The 22,049-nt window shown below is 42.7% G+C and overlaps 1 protein-coding gene across 2 annotated transcripts in view; it reads right to left on the reverse strand.

Annotated features, from left to right (window-relative positions):
• Positions 1–12,308: 12,308 nt before the first annotated feature.
• Positions 12,309–22,049, reverse strand: part of ZNF35 (zinc finger protein 35) — an 11,325-nt gene continuing 1,584 nt past the window's right edge. Inside the window, exons 2-4 of one of the 2 annotated variants that reach the window (XM_040479560.1) lie at positions 20,774–21,079; positions 19,640–19,784; positions 12,309–14,386 (exon numbers count right to left, since the gene is read on the reverse strand). In XM_040479560.1, the coding sequence (XP_040335494.1) occupies positions 13,140–14,386; positions 19,640–19,784; positions 20,774–20,965 (1,584 nt within the window). In that variant the 5' untranslated portion in view covers positions 20,966–21,079 and the 3' untranslated portion in view covers positions 12,309–13,139. Of the gene's footprint in view, positions 14,387–19,639; positions 19,785–20,773; positions 21,083–22,049 lie in introns of both variants that reach the window. The other variant, XM_040479559.1, reaches the window with a different exon arrangement.

Here is a 22,049-nt window from a genome sequence, read left to right on the forward strand (position 1 = left end):
GGGTAAAGAAAAATGAGAAAAAGAGGGCAGTAAAGGAAAGCATGCATCCTGGGGAAGAGGCAGGAATAGTACTGCCACTAGACATTTGCTGAGGGAAGGCAATGCCTACAACTATAGACTGCTAAGCCAGGAGAAGAGACACAGAGTGTCTTGGGAACTGGCCAAAGCAGCAAGTGGGTGGTCAGAGAAGGGCTTGGATATGGAAAATAGGTTTCTGGAGGTCAAGGAGCTTGGCCAGGTCCCCTTGCTAGCCAAAGAGACAGGAAAAGAACTCCTGAGAGAAAACTCAGGGACCCATGAGATCAAGGAGACAAGGGAGAACAAGGGTGCTACATGGAGGGAAGGGTACTATGTGAAGGAAGGGTGCTGAGGCCTAGCAATGGAAGAGGCAGAGAGGTGTAGATCCCCAGCCTCACAACCCATAGGCTTAGTCTAGGGAGGAAGAGACAGAAGAGAATCTGATCCTCCCAAGTGTTGGGCAGGTACACACAAAGCTCCCTTTCTACCCCAAAACTACAGGAAATGAGAAGTCCAGAAGGCACACAGCTTATGCTTCCAAAATGGCTAGAGAAGCAAGGGGATGTGAAAATGCTAAGGAAGCTCCTTAGGAGAGCAGCCAATGCTCCTCTCTTTGGGCACAGGAGAGCATGAAGGGAAAGACTCAAGCACAACACCCAGAAAGGTGTGACCTCTCTGTTTTGAGCATAGTCTCAAAGAGCAGATAACTGTTCCAAGGACAGAGATGGCTAGGGTCTGCCTCATTCCAGTCCTAGCCCTCAGTTTGATCTTATATCCCATTCTCTATTCCCTTTATCAACTTCCCTGAGTTTTCTGGTCATACCCATGCTCTCCAAGAAAGATTTCCTGTATTTGTGTCTTTTCTTTCATATTCCTCATGGCCTGGAGCACCCAATCCTTGTCTACTTACCATACCTATTCATCCATCCATTCACCCACCCATCTATCCATCCATTAATCCACTCTCCACCCATCCACGATCCATTCACACACCCACCTAGCCATCTACCCACCCATCATCTGGCCCTGGCTCAGGTCACACCTCTTTCAGGGAGTCTTCATTGACCCCCATTCCCACAGTTCTCAGTGACTGCCCCCTCCTCTACTTTTGACCATCTCTGCCATACATCCCATTTCTTTCACAGTGGCCTCAATATATTTTGGTGAACTAGGTTTCTCTTTCCCATGTGTCCATCCCAGGTTCCCAACTAGGCTGAGTTTCTGCAGGGCAGCAGCCTAATGCTATTACGCCTATACCTTTCTTTACCTGCTGTACTTGTGGCAAGTGTTTGTGAGAACACAATGCTGGGGGCACAGTCTCTGCTCTCAGAAGTGACAGGAGGTAAAGAGTGCTTCTGTCCTGCCTCCTTTGGGCCCCTGAAAACTCAATACTAGTGCACATCTGGTGAAATGCTCAGGAAGGCTCTGAATGACCAGCCTTGGAGTGAAAGTCATCCTGGGGGCCACTATGCCTGCCAGGCTGTCACAACTAAGCAAGGGGTGAAAAACTGCTGTAACAGATTCTTTGTTTACTGGGGTTATTATAAAGCATTTGGGTTTGTGGCCCAGGAAAGCAACCTGTCTAATCAATGTGAAATCATGATGCCATAATGGGCTGATAGCATCTGGTAAACACAAGTCCTGTGGCCTCCAGCCTGGACTGGCTTCTAGAGCCAGGTCTGCTCACAGAGCTATGGGCCACATTCTCTGGTACTTTCTTCCACTGACAGCTTAGCACATTCATGTAATTCTCAAAGAGATATTTGCTAACTGGCCAGGGGGGAAACAGCCTTTCTGGTGACACATGCACCCTGTTTGGCAGCTTTTTGGAAAGGCCAGGCCATGAAGCCTGAGTCCCAAGAGGCCCACACAGTTGAGTATCAGAGTACCACACTCATTTCAGAGAGGTGGTGGCCAACGCCAGTGGAAAGCAGCCTTACCCAGCCTAACATTCCCCACTTCAGTCCCAGCAGCACTACCCCAGCAGTGGCCCTCAGCGCAGGAACCAGATGGGTCCCAGGCAGGGCAGCAGGTGGCCTCAGAAGGCTCAAGGCAGAGGTGGCCTTGGCCTTGCTCTTGGGTGGCTTTCTCCGAGATCTTATGCTACTGTTGCCAGGCTGGGTATGAGACCTGGAAAGAAATGCCAGAGAAAAGCCTACAATTGGCATGGAGAAGTTAAGGCTAAATATGAAATGTTCTCCCCTTCCCTGGCTGGGCAATGGGACATGGTAAACTTTCTGGGAAGGTTTGGGACTGGAAGGCAAAAAAGACATATACCAAAGAGTCATCTCCAGGAGGGGATACAAGCACCATACAGCTCACTGATGCATCCCTCCCAAAGAGCATACCTTCTATTCTTGGACAAGGAGTTCAGCCTACTTAATACTCACAGCAATACTATATATGACTGAACAGTTTAGAGCCCTATCCTGGTGCAGTCTCCTTTGATGCACACCACCCTGTGAAGCTAGCAGGGTAGGAAATGCTGCTTCATCAAGACAGGTGAGAAAACTGACTCAAATGTTTTGTGACTTCCCTGAGGTGACTCAACTGGTCAGAGGCAGAGCAGGTCCTGAAAGGCCCCTCATAGATGCTTGGTGCATGGCTTTTGATACTAACTAGCCACTTGGACAATAAGTTAATAAAAAACTGAGCCCCATGCATCTGGGCTTACATACCAAGGGTCCAGGCCCCACCAGGAAACAAAGAATGCCTTATGAGAAGACCAGATGAGTCTCACCCATACCCCAGCAGCCCCTGATCCTTTAACCACCCTCTTTTAGGGCAAGCCCATCTTTCTACTTCTCACTTTCAGTTGTGGACAACTTAACTCCATTGAAAAATGTCCACCCTCAGCTGTGGTGGTGGTGTTCTTAAGTCCAGAGCCATGGGCCCAGCACTCCTCCACATTCAGGTTGTCCTCATTTGTGTGTATTACATTCTTTCAACCCCAAGTGACAGCAGAGAAGCCCTGATTTGCTCCTGATGGTAGTTTCCTTGGGCTCAGAGAGTGTCACCTAAAAGGACAATAAACATTCTTCACCAGAGATGTGGCCCATCCCAGGAGGGTCATCTGCCTGAACACAGCCTATGACAGTGGGCACCTATTATTCCAAAGGCCCGGTGGTGCCCAGGAAGATGTTAGGAAAGAAAGGTGCTCTAGCCTACCCCAACCTCTGGAAGCCACTTCAGCCCCATAGTTGTCAGGGACCAGGGACCATCATTCTGCTCTTGCTTAAGGTCCAGACCCTGCCAGACTTACTTCCTGAGCTATCTATCTTCTTATAGCTCCTTCTGGCCTCAGAACCATCTGGCTTCTTCCTCAACAGAGTGGCACCTTGGACTCCATTGTACTTCTTTTCTGGTACCTGAGTTAGGACTTCACATCTTTCCTCATTTTCTGTCCTCTCATCAACCAAGGTCTCTGCTTATTATTCTCTAAGCTTTGCTAAATTTGGAACAACTCTTCCAGCAGCAGTGATGGGGAATCCGGCTCAGCTCCAAGGGCCAGATTATGCTTGGCTGAGCCCTTTGCTGGCTCTAGTCTCTGCCTAGCTCAGGGCCCACCACTACCAGGAAGCAACAACAACAACAAAAAAAGACTGCTCAAGGACTCCTTGCACTGACACCTATGCAAAAGGCTGTCAGTGTGAACTGCATCCTATGCTTAACTATTAAAGTAAAATTGTTTGGCCACTCAGGTAAGGCTTGTTTTTCCATGCCATGCTGTCCTCCAACAGGAACATGCCAGGCTTGTGCAGCCAAGCAACCTTCTACTGGTTACAATGCCTTTTCAAATCCCTCATTTACCCCAGCCTCACACTCATCTTGGAAGAAGTGGAGGGAAGACTTATGTTGGGAGAGGTTAGGAATTTGTCCTGGGTTCCAGGTAAGTGAGAGGCATTCTAGAGAATGCATTTGAGAGAATCATCTTGTCCCCAGTGGTATGGCCTGATTCCTGCCCCACCCACCCAAGGCCAGAGAAATCAACTTCGCTTGCCCTGGACTGAGCCTCTCTTTTTTCCAACCACCCACCCCCGAACCCCCACGCCACCTCTTTCCCTGCCCACCACCTCCTCCATGTCTTTGCTCTTTCCATCCATTGCTGATTCTCCCCAGCTGGCCCTCGCCTCCATTCCCCCCACCCCAGTTGCAGACTATTCTATCACCTCGATGACCTTAGGCTGCAGCCCACCCTTCACTTTCTCTTCAACATGCCCCTCCCAGCGCAGGACTACTGCAAGGTCCTTCCTCTCCCTTGCACATGAATATGGCCTCTCCTCCCCTACCTTCAGCACCTCCTCCCCATGCCACCCCCTCCCGTGACCTCTGCCCTCCATTAACCAGAGTGCAAGGAGGCAGCACCTTTGGGCCCAGCGTGGACCTCAGGGCCGGGTCTCTGAAGTGTACCCACCAGGGCAGAAGTATGGGGCTGTAGGCTTTCACCTAGCAGCTCTAAGAAAACAGGAGGGGTCTTCATCTTTATGGTTCTCCCAGCTGGTTCCTCCTGTTTGATCCAGAGGAAAAGGGACAGGGGGTGAGGCCAGAACCCAACTCAGTCCTGTTACTCCAAAATGAATTTCAAATGACCTAACTCAAAGGACTAGGCAAAATCATGGGAGAATGTAAAATCTGAAGAGGAGAAATCTATGATTTGACTTTACATCTTAAATATCCAAACCATAAAATTAAAGAACTATAAACTGGGTAATATCTGCAACACATATGGCAGTTAAGTAATTTCTTTACTACAGCAGAGTCTATATAAACCAATTCTTAAAAGGATCAACAACCCAACACAAAACTGTTAAAGAATATGAACAAGCAAATCACAGAAAAAAGAAAAACTTTTTAAACACCTAAAACGATATCCAGTTTCACTTATAACTGAGTGAAAAATAAAACATGAGAGTATTTTTCACTTACCAGACCAGAAAACAATACTTTTATATAAGACTCACAGAAATGGGCATTTTCATACACATACTGGGAACCACATTTGTAATTTCTATCAAAATACCAAACGTACCTATACTCTTTACCAATTTACCTTGCAAACAAAGTCACACACAGAAGATGGTGTGCTGGGATAATCAGCATGGCATTGTTTGTAAAGCAAAAGATAGAAAAGAACCTACACGACTACCAACAGGACACTGCTACATGAGTCATGGTACAACCATACTATTCAGTATCACATGGCAAAGAAAAAAAGAATGAGGTAGATCTTATAGGCTAATATATAATCATCTCCACGACACACTAAATGAAAAAAGTGCATATCCTAAGCTCCTGTTTGTGTGTTTCAGAGGGGGATACATATGATTGTTAATGCATGGACTCTGTATGAAGGGTCACGAAATTTTAAAGTTATCTCCAGGGTACTAATAACCTGGGGTACTCTGGGCTTGGAGGACTTACTCTTCATTGTTTGCTTTTGTACTTTTGATGAGAAGGGTCTCTGGAGGGACACTGAGAAAGCAGCTTGGGAGAAAGCGACACAGGGTTTGTTTCGCCTCAGAGCTATTCTAACCCTGACCGTGACTACTGGCTTTGAAAACGGGGATTATAAGAGAACTTCTCTCCTCAGGTAAGGACTAAATGAATTAAAGAACATCTGGCATTTAGCTTCCCACACAGGAACCCCTCAACTAAGGAGGTGGTTACTACCTTACTACTAGCCTGCTAGGACTTGGGTTGCCTCCCCCAAATCCCCACCCAACACCACAGAAGTATGAACCACTGTGAACACACGGTGGCCCCAGAGAGGCACAAGGAAACCAGGGCTTCTCAAGTCTGGGTTAGGCCCCATTTGTCACAAGTCATGTTTCACCAGGGTGTGGAGGCTGATTTCTGGATTGGGGATTTGCTGCTTGATCTTTCATACCCCTAAGGCCTGCTTATTCCACCTGTCCCTTCTCCTCTGGCCCCCTGCCACTGCCTGGGTCAGAATCTCCCTTGGAGTCTGACAAAAGCTATCTGTATGGTCTCCAGGATTCCTTTCTCCCCTCACCACCCTCCAGCCACAAGCGGCCGTCACAAACACTGAGGTTACATATATTCCCTGACTGAACTCCTTCACCTGGCATGAAGTCATCAGTAACTGGGCACTTTGTTCCCCAGTCCCTTATTCTGCTGCTCCCCACGATCACAGTCCCTCAAAATGCCTCACTACTCTGTACAAGCCATGCTCTTTTTTATTTGCCTTTTCCCTCCTGGTGATAAGAGTAAGGGCTTATTATAGAAAATAGAGACAACACAGCAAGATTTAACCACTGTTAATCACCAGTGTACTTATTTTCTTTCAGTCTTTTCTATGCATGTATATTTAAGAAAACTGGGCTCTCTGTTTCCACCATTTAATTTGGTACTTAGCATTTTCCATTTAATATCATAAACATTTTATATCACTAAACCGTCTTTTGAATATTTTAGTGGGTGCATATTATTTCATCGTATCATAATTTAATCACTCCCCTATTGTTAGTCACTTGGGTTGTTTCCATTTTTTGTAAAATAGTAACACTGACAAGTATATAAGTGTCAAAATATTCATTTTTCAGATAGCTAAGTGGTAGTATACTATAGCAAAGAATTTCAACATTCTTTTTAAATGGTTTAACTTCCCCTAAAATGATAATGGATTAAAATGGTTTAAAATGTATAAATAATGATGGGATAAGGCAAATAAATTTCTATAAGATGTAAAATGGATGAACTGGTAACTGAGAAAGTTGCATGGACAGATTAACAGCTTGAGATACTTGCTGAGGGCAATACAATGGAAGGAGGTAGCAGATCTACCCTGCCAAGCCCCAAAACAATCTGGGACTTGGAAATCTCAGGTACATTAAGGAGGAAGAAGTGAGGCTAAAAATAAGGGCATTAACTGAAGGTCTGGAATAACACTTGATTCTCTTCTCTCCCATTCCTAGAGAAACACTTATAGCATCCAAACCCCAGACAAAAATATCAGAGGATTTCCTGCTAAGGCAGCAGATGAGCCCCAGAAAAAAGATTTCAGCATTCTGGAATTTAGAGGTTTCCAGGGAAAGAGCTCGCTCTCCACTCGAACACACAGAGGTCTCAATTGGACTTTTGATACTTTTGTGTGTGTCACTAAGAAGCACAACATATTTGAGGAAAGTCTCCAATGAGAGTAAATAAGAGAAACAAAGAGAAAAAGGACCCAGGGTCAAGGGCATGAAAGGGTGAGATATCAGATGACAGAGAAACCTTTAATTAGAAACCTTCTCATCAGAACAGATTTGAGAGGTATCTCTAAAATGAGAATAGTATGCTACAAAAAAAGAACAGAAAAGACTTTTTAGAAATTAATTATTGCCAAAATAAGAAATTCGCTAGGCAGGTTGAAAAATAATGAAGGTAGTACTCTCCAAGAAAATAGCACAAAACAAGGAAATGGAAATAACACAGAAAATAGTTTAGGATCAACCCACAAGGTCCTACATTTGATTGACAGGAATTCCAGAAAGAGTAAAAACAGGAAAAATAAATACATGGAAAGGGGTAACACAAGAACATTTCCAACAATAAAAATACCTGAGTTGCTAGATTGAAAAATTCCACTGAGAACATTGGGGAATTGAGTGCACCAAGAATAAAGAGGAGACTTTAAAAGCTTCCGGACATGGGGGTAGGGGAACAGACCACAGTAATACAAATAGTATTTATTGATTGTCAAAGAAATAAGAATCTGACAGGAATAAGACTCCACAAACTTGTGGGGAAATTTTTCCATGTAGAATTTCAGAGCCAAAGCACCAATCAAACTTGAGGGCAGAGAAAGATGTTTACGATACATTAAGCACTCAACATTTTGTCTTTCATATACTCTTTCTTGGCAAATGACCTGAAGATACACTGCAGTGAAATGAGAAAGTAAATGAACAAACAGCAACATGTACAATTCAGAACTCAATGAAGCCTAGTATAACAAGAAAACAGTGGGCAGGAAAACATCAAGGACAGACCAGAGCAGGAGGCTGGAGGTTTCTTAAATAAAAAAATGGGGATTCTACAGAGTATCGAACTGGATGGAGAAACTGAAAATAACTGAGTGTGCTAAAAGCAATCAGTACAAGAGGAAAAGAAGGGCAAACAGAAACTCCAGTAAAACAAAATGCTGTTTGAAAACATACATAGTCGTAGGAAGCTACTTAGATCTGCAGTGAACATTTACATGGTCAGAATAACATTCATGCTGTTTATTTTAAACTTTTGAAATAAATCAATAAACAAAGCATAGAAGACAGAATAGAGTTCAAGAATTATCAGACTTGACATCGTCAGAGGCAAAGACATGAGAATGGAAAGAGAAAGAAATGGCAGGGCATATCCCACACCTTAAATACGGAAATGAAGTACTGTTTATAGTTAATACATTCAAACTAAATATGTAAATATAATAATTTTTTTCTGATTATAAAATTCTTGTTCCTTGTAGAAAACATGGAAATTAGTTAAAAAGAAAAAGATTTTTAATCACCCATAATTTTCTAATCTATATGGACCAGGTTTGAGCCTAAGCTCTGCAAGTTACTATCTGTATGGCTGTGAACAAGCCACTTAACCACTTATATCATTTTCTTATATTTCATTCAGGTAATTTATTATAATAGCATATGTATGTTACAATAGTATATGTAACATCAAATGAGAACTGTACTATATACATAATTATGAATCCAGGGTTGTTGTTGTTTTTCACTTTAAAACACAAAGTGGATACATATCATATGCTCTTTGTACTTCTAAATGTATCCTTGCTGTAGGGGAGTCAGAGGGTTCTCAGAGATGGGACTGGAATCAATGTAAAAGAAACCTAAAGTTCGGTAAAGTAGACAGAGGTAGGGTAGGAAGTGGTAGTAATAAGCAGCGGGGACAGTGTGAGCAAAGGCACACAGAAGAGCAAGCACATGCCTTCAGGTTGCAGTAAAAGGTGCATGGGAAGTGAAGAGCTTAATAAATCATGTGAAGGAATCCAGAGGTTTCTGAGGAGACATCAGAAGAGGCTCTGATAGACCTTGTCTGCCTCTGCACTCCAGGAACTAGCACCATGTTTGCCACAAAGAGAGTGAATAGGAAGTACTGTTATAGTAAGAGAATGACACGTGGGAAACCAGAAATATCATGGGTTTCCAGTTGGGGTGCTGCATAATGCTGCCATCTGTTGAAGGAGGAATCCAGGAAAAGCAAGATTTAAAAAGTTGGGCAACATCGAGAGATTCTGACTTTCTTTTTTTTTGAGAGCATACACCAGTGGGCAAGGGGCAGAGAGAGAAAGAGAATCTTAAGCAGGCACCATGCCCAGTGCAGAGCCCCATCTCATGACTGTGATTAGTACCTGAGCCAAAATCAGGAATCAGAGGCTTAACTGACTGAGCCACCCAGGCACCCCCAACCTCATTTTTTAAAAATGTCACTGGTAATGGGGCACTTGGGTGACTCAGTTAAGTGACTGAATCTTGGATCTCAGCTCAGGTCTTAATTTCAGGGTTCAAGCCCCACATTGGGCTCCATGCTGGGTGTAGAGCCCATTTAAAAAGAATAAAATAAAATGTTAAAAATAAAAGTCAATGGCAATTATGTAGTGCATTCCCAAGTGTGACTTTACACCCTAAAGGAGCCAATAACTGGCCTTAGGAAGCTTATCTGCACCCCCACAAATGAGTGCAAAACTGAATGTGCTATCTGCATTTCTCTGGAAGAGTATCTTCAACCTCCATTAGATCCTCAAAGGGGCTGTGAAAGATTGAGCACAGAATGGAGCAAGTGAAGTGACAGATGTGGGAGGACAACTACCTAGGCAAGGAAGGGAGGGGACCCAGAACACAGAATATTAGCCTTGCCCCAAACACCTCTTCCTGAGCCTAGAGGAATTCACGGGCAAATGTTTGAGGGACGTAGGGGTGTGCGTCTGTGTGTGTGTCTCAATGAAGAGTCTCTCACCTGTGCCCCGCAAAATACAAGATTTCATTATCACTTTTACATCACTGTGCTCCACCTGATACGTAACTGTTGGTCTCATTTGAGACTTCTTGGCTCAGCTGGTCTGGCTCCTTGATAGCTCTTGGCAACTTAAGAAGCAGGGCTTCAGAGTTCCCATCCACTTCTAGAAATAACAGCAAAAGGAGAAAGGAGCTGACCTCTGGGAAAAGGAAAAGCTAAGCCAAATCTGACAATAAGGAGCAGTCCCTTGTCATTTATCAGGAACCATACAGAAAAGGGAGGGCTGTGATTTATTTTGAGGGCTGGCGTTGAACTGGAAGCAAGAGTTGTTAGTTGGGTAAGGATCTGGTCTATCTAGTAATCCATTAGGTTCCCATGATTTGTGAAGGATTGGAGGTCCTGAACGTGGGTGAAGGTTTGTGGAAACCCAGACCCTGAAATGAAATACAGTAGAAATGTAAAAAGTCATTTTGTTGAATGAGGAATATAAAAGTATGTTATGTAAAACGTGGCTTGCTCATATAAATAAAAAGTGTGGTGTATCACTTAAAATACAAACAGAGTCAGTCACAGAATCCTCACAGCCAAGGTACAGGACACCCAGTACAGCCAATGTCGTTAGCATCTTGTTTTGCTGAAACCACACAGAACACTCTACACACACACATCCAGATCTTTATTCTAGGGCTTCCCCACTCCACCTTTGATCACATGTATTTGTGGCCTGCAGACTTTATTTGACTACAGTGGCCATTACCTTGGTTACACACTGGGTTCCCTCCAGAACTAAAAAAAATACTGGGCCCTGGGACTGGAAATTTTCTTAAGCACACTAGGTGATTTTAACATGCAGCTAAGTGAAAACCACTGTTTCACTGAGAAGTTGGGTCTGATTCCCAAATCAAGCTTCACCTTTACCTTCACATCACAATAACCTGAGTAGCCTTTTCTGAATTGTCTATGAATAGCAACCTTTAGCCAGGAAATCACAATCATCCATGATGAGCATCCAATTATGAGGATGAACACACAATGTGGAACTAAAACAATTTAACTGCCCCAATGGTCGTAAGTCCCAGCTGGTACCTTTCAGGAAAGTACTTTTGGTCTCTTGATAGGTCTAGATCACCAATTTATCCCAAATCATCAGACCTGCTCTCCCTCTCTTCTGGGCTTCCTGATCCTGCAGAGGGAAAAACCTAAGCTTGTTCCTATTCTCAGCATGAGGTCCTATCTTTGGGTCTCTCCACTGCTAGCTAGGAGACAGGAATAGGGACTGTCAGGATCAGTGAGGACATGAGCATTTTTGATTCTCACTTTTGAATTCTACTGACTTCTTACAGTTGTGTATGACTGACAATGCAACTGGGAAAAGAAGGTGCACATGCCTGGATAAAACACCACGGTTGAAGAGAAGGGGGAAGAGAAAATAAACAAGCTTTCCTGTTTATACATATGCCTTCTGTACATTAAAACTGCTCTGTAAAATACAAAACAAATGAGCCAGTATGAGTCCCAATGGTGGGACTTCTACTGACAGTCACACCAGATTGCTTATCAACAGGTAGGGCACTTACGATATGCACCTGCTTGCTGAATGGGGTGAGGAGAGAGATCCAGAATTTGGGAAACTCAAATTAGTCTCAGATTTGCTGCTTACTGGTTACTCTGCCTAAGGCACATCCCCAAATCTGTCACTCAGCTTCCTCACCTGAAAATGAGACCATATACCCCTTTCTCAGGCTCTGCACAGACCCAGGTGAGGATTACAGGTGGTTAGACACACAGCATGGCAGAACAAAGAGAACCCGGATTTAAGTCCTGGATTTGAATGTAGGCTGTTATTTGTTGTTTGACCACTCTCGGATAAATGGGGCAAACAGCTCTTTCTGTGTTCTAAAGATTAAGGTAAGGATCTATGTGAAAGCATGAGAGAAGTGCTGGGAATCTTGTTTTTATACATGAAGGTGCATAATCAAATTTAAACAAAGAATTAAGTTCTATATAAATACAAGGCAATGTTACATAACTACCTATTGCATAGTTTTATAAATCATTTTACTAAGAATAAAGGCTCAATGGTAACAAAGGTTCTTACCTTAGCCAGTTTCTTCATCCTTCTAAGTTTTCATATTCCAATACCTTTGAACTTCTCAAAAAAAAAAAACCAAATTAAGACCTAAGGAGTCCCATTCTTCCTCCTCCCTCTCAGAATTAGGACTCCATTAGTTCTTCTAAAGACCAGCCAGAAAGTGAGAATAACACCCAAATTGAGCTCCCTGGCTGAGCCTAAGCAGAATGAGCATAGACAACGTGGCTATGCCTCTCGGCAAGCTTTATTCTTTGACTCCTCTATCTGGGGAGTGTCACAGGCATCTTACTCCGATGGGAGTACAATGGGAGTTAGGGTCACTTAGAGTTGTTGATCTTAGCAAATGAATACAGGCCAGCACATCTGTGGCCCCAGCATGTTGTCTCCATCAACCCTCCAGTGTTTGGCCCTGCACACTGGGAAGAAAAGACTCATCAGAGGTCCCCAGAGCTTTACTACACCAAGGTTCACGAGTCACAGATTATAAGAAACAGCTGTTTCCTACTTCTATCCATTTTAGGACCAGGAGACAGTTAATAGGGTGTTTTTTGTTTAAATTACCTAAGGAATGGAAAGCTAATCAATGTTCATAGGTGAGTTGTTGGTGAATTGCTACCCCAAGTGATTTCCTTAATTAATCACTGCTTAACCCAAATACTAGAATACAAGGTTCAAAGCTCCAGAATTGCACCAGGCAGACCTATACCAACAACCTGCCTGTTGCTCAAGAAATTACCAGGCTCAAAAAACAAAATTAAGCTCAAAATACCTTTCCTCAAACAGGATCTTTATCACTTAGCTTTGCATGACCCATTTTAAAGAAAGCCACATTCCATTTCAAACAGGACTACTGAGGGCACAGTTTAAAACACAGTCCTTGCCTTTAGATGCTTTCACTTTCTTTAAGTCAGCCTCTGAAATGCTTGTGTTCTGTGCTGCATTCTCGAAAACTGTTACTTGTAATATGGCGGGCCTCATTTTACAAACAAAAACAGCAAAGACGTGTCCAATTAGGGGGCAGTGGATTATGATCAATGCCTGGAGTAACAAGTACTTGTCACTCAACAAGATGAGTTCTGTGGTGTCGCATGAGGTGCGAGTTAGAAATGAAAGCCGCACCACACTTGGCACACTCGTAGGGCTTCTCCCCAGTGTGGGTTCTCTGGTGCACAGTGAGACTCGACCTCTGCCGGAAGGCCTTGCCACACTCATTGCATGTGTAAGGTTTCTCCCCATTATGAATTCTCTGATGAATAAGCAGGTATGAGCTACACGTGAAGGCCTTCCCACACTCATTACACACATAAGGGAGATCTCCACTGTGAATCCTCTGATGCACAATAAGGCAAGAGAGCTGACTGAAGGCTTTTCCACACTCACTGCAATCATAAGGTTTCTCTGCAGTGTGAATTCTCTGGTGCACAATAAGGTGCGAAAAACAACTAAAGGCTTTTCCACATTCTTTACACTCATATGGCTTCTCACCAGTATGGCTTCGCTGATGCACAATAAGGTTTGCACTCTGGGTGAAGGCTTTGCCACAATCGTTACAGGCAAAGGGCTTCTCCCCAGTGTGGATCCTCTGGTGGACAATGAGGTTTGAGCTCCGAGTAAATGTTTTCCCACACTCATTACATTCATAGCATTTTTCTGTAATGTGGACTTTCTGGTGCCGAGCAAGTTGTGAGCTATAACTGAAGGCTTTCTCACATTCACTGCACTTAAAGGTTTTTTCTAAGGAGTGGATTTTTTGATGTACGGTCAGATTTGAACTCTGAGTGAAGGCTTTCCCACATTTTGAACAAACATACGGCTTCTGTCCAGTGTGGATTCGCTGATGCACAACAAGGTTTGCACTCTGAATGAAGGCCTTCCCACACTCATGACATTCAAAGGGCTTCTCCCCTGTGTGGATTCGCTGATGCACTACGAGGTTTGCACTCTGACTAAAGCCTTTTCCACACACACTACATGTAAAAGGCTTCTGTCCAGGCTGGCTTTTCTGATTTTTAACAGAGCTAGAACTAAGGCTATACCTTTCCCCAGATTCCTGACATTTCTGGTTTTCCTCTACTTTGAAGCTTTCAGGTACATGACAGTCCCTCACTGTCACTTGTCTGAAATCTTTCTTTTCCCTCTTGATTCTCTGCTTCTTTATCAGGTTCCCTTTTTCACAGGCTTCTCCTAACTCAGGTTCTGGAGGATTAACTTTTTGGATTCTTCCTGGCATTATGCAGGGTTTTTCTGCTTCATCGCATATCTCAGTTTTGGGAACCAGTAGCTGTGGGTTCTTGGTTTCAGCACCTGAAACAATAAACAGAAAGTACAAATGTCAGCTTATTCTGGCCCATAAAAAGAACAGAATCACGAAGTGATAAACATCAGGAAGTATGTGACTTCAGCGTATGTAAAATGGCTTCATCAAAGGAAAAGCATTCCCCCACGCATCACCTCTCCTCTGTAGGTTCTTTTGCCAGGTCTATGCCCTCTCCCACACCTAGAGCAGAATCTACGAATTCATGGTCTTTCCAGCACTTCCACTTACCTCAACTAGACATCTAATCCAGTGCCTCATGCCAGGAAAGTCATCTTCAGACATGTCTCCTGGCTGTCTTAATTGTAAGTCCAGTTATGAACAACACTAGTTTCTCCCCAGGCCTTCTTAGGTAAGGTAAGGCCTTCTTACCTTAGCCAATTAGTGTGAATTTGCTTACAACCCACCAATTAATTAGGGAGAGTCCCTCCCTGGGAATGAAGATCTATGCAACTTAGATTTCTGTGTCAGAGGAAGCTAGATATCAAAGAAAGGATAAGCATGGACAGAGAGGGTCACGCTGGATGCCAAAAGGACCAGCGCAGCTAAGAGCACCCGAAACATTAAGGGTTTATGCAGCTCAGAGGTTAAGAACATGGATTCTGGAGCCAGACTGCCTGGTTTCAAATCCCTGCTCTGCCACTTACCAGCTGCAGGACTCTGGGCTGGTAACTTCTCTGTGCCTCAGTTTCCTTATCTCTAAAATAGGGACACTAACAGTATCTACCTCATAAGACCATGAGATTAACTGAGTTACTCTATGGTAATGGCTGAGAACAGCCATGGAGCATAGGAAGTGGCTCTGTGAGAGTCTGCAGTGACTCTGAGCCTGACTAGTAGTGCTGTGAGTCTAAGTGCTGGGGCCCAGGAGCAAAGATGAACCTTAGAGGAGAGGAGTTGTTATGGTGACAGATGGCAACATTAGAAGGGACTAAAGAACAATGTGAACAGTAACAGCTGAATCCTTGTATTAAACAAACAGCTTATGTCTTATGTCATATGAAAGCCTTATGTCAAGGAAAGCTGACCTTCCTAAGATTGAGTCATGGTATAGCCTGCTCCATTATGCCATGAAAACACCAAAACTTCCTGAAGTTTTAAAACTCTGACTAGTTTCCCACTGCTCCACATTGCCTCAGAACCCTAATGGTGTCAAAAAGAAGTCCTGCAGTCAGCAACACCATAATTCTTTGTCTCCTCTCCACCCCTACCACTCTTGGTCCTGGAATGTCCATCCATGCATCCATACCTAGTGTTGGTAGAGGAAACCCTTCACAGAACTTTAAATATACCAAACTCAGAAACACCACCCAGACAAGGCACATGAAACCAGGGCAAACAGCAATGGGAGGCAAGCCTGCAGTGGAGGGAAGTGTTCCCACTGGTGCTGTCAGCCTAGAAGTGAGCAGGAAAGCTGTGAGCTGCAGCTCATGAAGCAACTGCAGCTGGTCAATCCTGCATCTACACAACATCCCACAAGCAGAGACCAGTGCAACTCTCTAATCTATGAGATGAGTGACTGGGACAGGCACGTTGAGGTACAAAGCAACATGGGGGGGGGGGGGCCAGGGAAACAGTCCAGTTTGGCTGCCTGGTTAAGATAACACTAATATGACATTCCCATCACAATCATTCAGATAAGATGGGCAGTGTTGGAAAAAGGGAATGCCTGAGGGCTGCATATAGCAGAGCACTGAATGTAACAACAAATTCAGAAATGCTAGCCTTTTTCCAGTTATTTCTATTCCTACTGTTCTGATGTTTTTCTTAAATCTATTTTTCTCCCTGTAGATTTACTGCCCTTACATCATTTTCTTTTTTTCTCTTTATTTTAACTGAAATATAATTAACATAGTTTGATATATTAGTTTCAAGTGTATTAACATAGTGATTCAACAATTCCATACACAACTCAGCGCTCACCACCCTTAGTCACATTTGTCACCATATCTTTTTTCTTATTTTACTTTTTTTCCCATTACCCCTTTCCCCTACTGCCTCTTCATCTGTCCTCTCTTGGTTTTTATTTTTAAAATTTGTGTGTGAAATATTCTGATTTTTTTTTCCCCTGTATGGTTTCATGTCTTTTCTGCTCTTCTTTTGTCCATTACTTTCTTCCATGTTCTCTACTTTTCTTTATCCCATACATCTCACCTAATCTTCCCTCCTAATGTCTCCCACTCTGCTTTTTTTTCCATCTCCTTCTTCTTTCCTTTAGCACCAGCCATCACTGACACTGGGGGCCTCCCATCCCCACCAAGCATCTCTCCAACAAAAACCAAGTCTAAGAATACTTCAGTCTATGACCTCACTTCCCCTAACCTCACTCTACCCTTTTTACCATGATATTTAGAACACGAGAAAGACATGAAAGATTAAGATGGATGGGGACTACTGGACCAATTAGAATAACAGAAACAAGTCTTTATATGTACATCATGCTTTATGTCAAAATTATTACAGAAGCGGATACAACTTAGGCCTACAAGGTCTTCATGTAGTGGCTACCTGACAGTTTCATCACAGGGATAAAGTAAGAGCTAGGATCTAGGCCAATGCCCAGGGTCTAAGAAAAGGAAAGAAGGCCCATTCTGTGTACTCAAGCTCAAATCCCCTTGGGTTAATTAATTAGCCATCGGCTGAGAACCTGTACCCCTGGCTTGTTTGAGATGCTATTTTTCCTCTTTTGGATCTGGAAAGATTACTGTAATCCTAGTACAGAAATAAGTATAGAAATAAACTAAAAACATACTTGTGATCAACTAGAGCACAAAGTAATAAGTTTTGAAATCAATACTTTTCTTTCATTTTTTTTTAAATTTTTTTTTTCAACGTTTATTTATTTTTGAGACAGAAAGAGACAGAGCATGAACAGGGGAGGGTCAGAGAGAGGGAGACACAGAATCCGAAACAGGCTCCAGGCTCTGAGCTGTCAGCACAGAGCCCAACGCGGGGCTCGAACTCACGGACCGTGAGATCATGACCTGAGCCGAAGTCAGACGCTTAACCGACTGAGCCACCTAGGTGCCCCTCTTTCATTTTTTTAAAAAGAAGAGTTATGAAATGCTATATAAGCCTGCCATCTTAGCTGGTGAATGTGTTCTGACATATGAAAGATAATTTACTAATTTTGTATGTCATTACAAACTCATTAGACTTACAAAACCCATGTGCTTATCTAGGTTATAAGTGTAATATTTGTAAATCTAGCTACTTAGGTGTTTGAAATGTTTTAAAAAATTGGATATATTAAATTTGAAATTTAATACATTTTATATATTTTTAAGAAAATAGAAATAAGGAAATTTTTATATTGAAAAACATGATATGTAGGTGGAACAAATCTTTTAAAAAGTACAAAATTTTCTTTTTTTTAATTTTGAGAGAGAGAGAGAAAGAGAGAGAGAGAGGTGTGCACGTGAGCAGAAGAGGGGCAGAGAGAAAGGAAGAGAGAGAGGGAGAAAGAACCCCAAGCAGGCTCTGCACTGTCAGTGGAGAGCCCGGCAGGGGGCTTGAACTCATGAACCATGAGGTCATGGCCTGAGCTGACATCAAGAGTCAGACACTCAACAGACTGAGCTACCTAGGTGCCCTGTTTTAAAAAGCTTAAAAATTTAATCTGTAAAACTTGAAGCTTAACTAAACATGAATTAAAGAAAAAGTACAAATATTCTCATTTTTATAAAAAAATTTTCTAGATGTAGAAGTGAAATAAAAATGAGTTAGGTTTAAATGCTTAAAAACTTGGCTTTAAATGTATAAACTTTAATGAAGTCAATATTAGTTAATACATAGGAAACTGTAGATAAAACTCTCTCAGATATTAATAGCTCAGTAACACATCAAAGTTTCCAAAGCACATTCATGTATATTATACAATTTTGTCATCAAGATGAAACTAGTCTTTCACCTGTGTAGGAGCTTAAAAAAAAATAGTAAAATTTTAAAAAGGGCAAGACTGTGTCTCATTCAGTGTATCCCCAACACCCAACACACTACCCAGCACATAGTAAGCATGCCCCCAACAAATCCTGTATCTACTGAATCAGTACACCCAAGTTGACAGAACAGGAAATGGAGGTCCAGAGAGAAAAGACTCATTCAAGGTCACAGAGTTATCAAAAGCAGGAGAGCAACTACACTCAGATCTCTCTCTCAATTCCTAGAGCTCATATCCCTGCTGTTACCTACAGCTATGCAAATGTCTGGCAGCACAAAGAAAGGTAAATCTTGGCTGGGAACAGGGTCTTGAGGTAAGAGGCAGAGAAGGAACAAAGTCACCATTCCTAGTATATGGGTGCCACTGCTGGAGTTCAGACATTGAATGACTGATAAAGCAAGGAAACAGGAAAGAAGGGATGATACATCAGAGAGAATGGAACAGAGAGCAGAAAGTGGGCAATAGAAGCTGCTGAGAGTTAGGGGGAAAGATTAAGGAACAGATAAGAAAATGAAAGGTGGTAATTTTAACCTTCCCCACAACAGTGGTTTAAGAAAGTGAGTAACTTGGTCAGCCTGAGGAATGGGCTAGGGACCAGAGTGTATTCAAAATATTCAGGCATAGCCCTGTACCCAGCTGACATAGAATGTGAGTGCCAGAGGGGCCTTGGCAGTCATGCAGGGATTACTTCTACAACACAGGACCCACAGCTACCATATTCTTGGCCCACAGTTACACGTCACTTTTTCATAGATAAGTTTCTTCCACTGCTTGTCAGATATATCCTGAGTCCCAGCTTAGAGAGAAAACCAGGTGATAAAACCATGAAGACCTAGCTTTGAACATCAATATGGCTGACACAACTGTTCAAAATCCTCTGGAATCTGCATAAAGATCTATAAAAACAAAACATCTCCAGGGCATTTCCTCAAAATCACCACAAAAATTGACCCTTCCTACTTTAGCTAGCTTTTCTTGCAGGCTCACTGACCTATGATAAACACAAAGCATATGAACAGGATGTGTCTCCATGTATGAATAGATATGAAACAATAAATGGGATTAAAAGGTGAATTTGGAGTTTGCCTGTGTTTGTCTGGTGTCTTAAGACCGTGTGCAAAATATGGCATTTCCTGTGACAAATGCATAGGCATCTTTCACCATTCTATTATCCAGCTTTCCCTGATGGTTTCAATACCTCAATACTCTTATGTTTTTCAAGCTGGGAGACAAGACCACCAGTCTCTGAATGGATTCTGAGAAACCCCAATGGCCAGATTCTGAATCAGGGGTTGAACCTTACCTAGAGAGGTCATGTTCCCATGTGTCTCCAGTATCTCACTCTTGGCCAGAGTCCCTGATAATGAGCAGGTGCCAAGGGCTGAGGCAGGAGGTGCCTCCTGTGTTGCTTTCAGGACTACAGCCATGTTCCAGAACATGTTTGGATCCTAGAGACAAGTAAGCACAGGTGGATTTCTGAGAAAATTGTCAATGGGAAGCAGTATGATTAGTTTTAAAGATGAGAACATAAAAGTACCTATTCCTGGACACCATAAAAGATTTTTTTTTTTTTACATTTTTTAAACTTTTTTTTTTTTTTTTAAATAAAACAACAAAAACAGAAAATAAAGGCAGTCTTCTCTGATCCCCAAGGTGAGTTAGGCAGAGAATCAAGCCTGTGACTTTCTTCTCTATCTCTTTGATTTCACTTCACTGGCCACTCTGGCATCCAAGCCTGACTTGCTAGTGGCTGCATGACAAAAGAGCAACACATGGGGAGATGTTCCAGGGTAGAGTTTTCTGAGGTCTAAAGACCAAAGAAGCAAGGTTATGATCTTTGGGGAACCTCAGCTCATCTGGCTAGTGATAGTAAGGAATGTTTCTGAAAACATCAAGGGCCACTGTATAGTGTATAGCCCCACTACTCAAAGTGTGATCCATAGACCACTATCATCTGGGAGCTTGTGACAAGTGTAGAATCTTAACCCAGACCTCCTGAATCAGAATCTGCATTTTAACAAGACCTCCTGGTGATTCCTATGCATATTAAAATTTGAGAAGCATATGTTAGAGCTATCAAACCTTGACTAGAGTCACCTGAACAGGGTTTTGTTTTCTGTTTTTTTAAATCTCAGATGTCTGGGTCCCAGACCAAGATTCTCCTTTAACTGGAATCAAGTATGGCATGAGCATCACGATTTTATAAAAAGCTCCCCAGGTAATTCTGTGCAGCAAAATTTGAGAACCACTGATTTACAGAAAGCAATAAATGTCCCATCAGTCAGAAGAGACTGTTTCTATTACATACCAAAGGACAACAGACTTGAGCCCTACCCTGAAAATAATACTCCAGGTGGAAGCAGAGGAACAGTTCCCTCTGAAACCACTTGAGGTGTTCAGGTCTCTCTTTCCTCCCTCCTCCAAGACTATTATTTACCTTTTCCTCCTGTTCTGATATGACAAGGCCTGTCTGGGGACTTTCCCCAGGAGCCCAGACTTTGATGTTCTCCGAGTGCACTTGTTGGCTAGATGCCTGACCTAGGAAGTTTTCTTCCTCTTCCTCCTCCTTTTTCACTGTCACTGAGCCCCAGGGGGCTAAGGCCATGGCCTCTCTCAGTTCTGCAGTCATCGTCTCTGCTCAGGAGGGGAACTCTTATAGCTGGGGGCTGCCCAGCAGAGGTCAAGCCCCATCTAATCTTTAAGTTTCTTCTTGAGTTTCTTCTCAGGGCCAGGATGATACTGTCTACTGAAAACCAGAAAACATTGTTAGCATCAAGGAGAGGTGTGCCTGGATGCCATTAAGCCTACTGTTGCCCAGTGCCTACACAGTAGCCACAGCAGCAAGAGTCTGCTCTGCTCTTCCCTCATAGGATAGAAAGGGTTCAATGGCAAACATGTAATTTGTTCCCATCATAATCACATTACAAACAGCTTTATTTAATGTTTACTGATTTTTCCCCTGATTATAGAGTTAACGTATTTTTATTTTAAAACTTGAAAAATACAGAAAATAACGAAAAAAAATCAACCCTACTCCACCTCCAAAAAGGTAACTACTGTATAGCACAGAATTTAAGACACTTCTTTTAAGGGCAAACCCTCAACCACACTAACAATTATGACTTAATAAACTTCTTGTTTTTAACTATGGGCATATATATATTTTCACAATTATCGCCATGGGTTTTTTTTTTTTTTAAGTAGGCTTCACACCCAATGCAGAACCCAATGCAGGGCTTGAACTCGTGACCTGAGCTGAGATCAAAAGCGGGACGCTTAACTGACTGGACCAACCAGGCACCCCACCATCATTGTTTTGTTGTTTTTCTTAAGAAGGACTATTACAACACAAAGAACTTTTTTAATTGCCAAAGATACACAAGAGCATGAACTAAAGAAACTCAAGAAAAAGTTTGACAGTCTAGACACCAACATTTAGAGATAGATGGTCACCTCTGGGTGATGTAATTACAGATAGTTTTGAGATTCTTGTTTGATGTTTACTTTTTCCATTTCTTCCAAATGTCTTGTATTACTCTTAAGATTTAAAAAAAAAAAAAGATGTTTTGGGACACCTGGGTGGCTCAGTCGGTTGGGCATCCAACTTCAGCTTGGGTCATGATCTTGTGGTTCATGAGTTTGAGCCCCGTGTTTGGCTGTGCTGACAGCTCAGAACCTGAAGCCTGCTTCAGATCTTGCCTCCCTTTCTCTCC

The sequence above is a fragment of the Herpailurus yagouaroundi genome, unplaced genomic scaffold (genome assembly GCF_014898765.1).
Source record: "Herpailurus yagouaroundi ecotype Mexico unplaced genomic scaffold, PumYag 159, whole genome shotgun sequence".
NCBI lineage: Eukaryota > Metazoa > Chordata > Mammalia > Carnivora > Felidae > Herpailurus > Herpailurus yagouaroundi.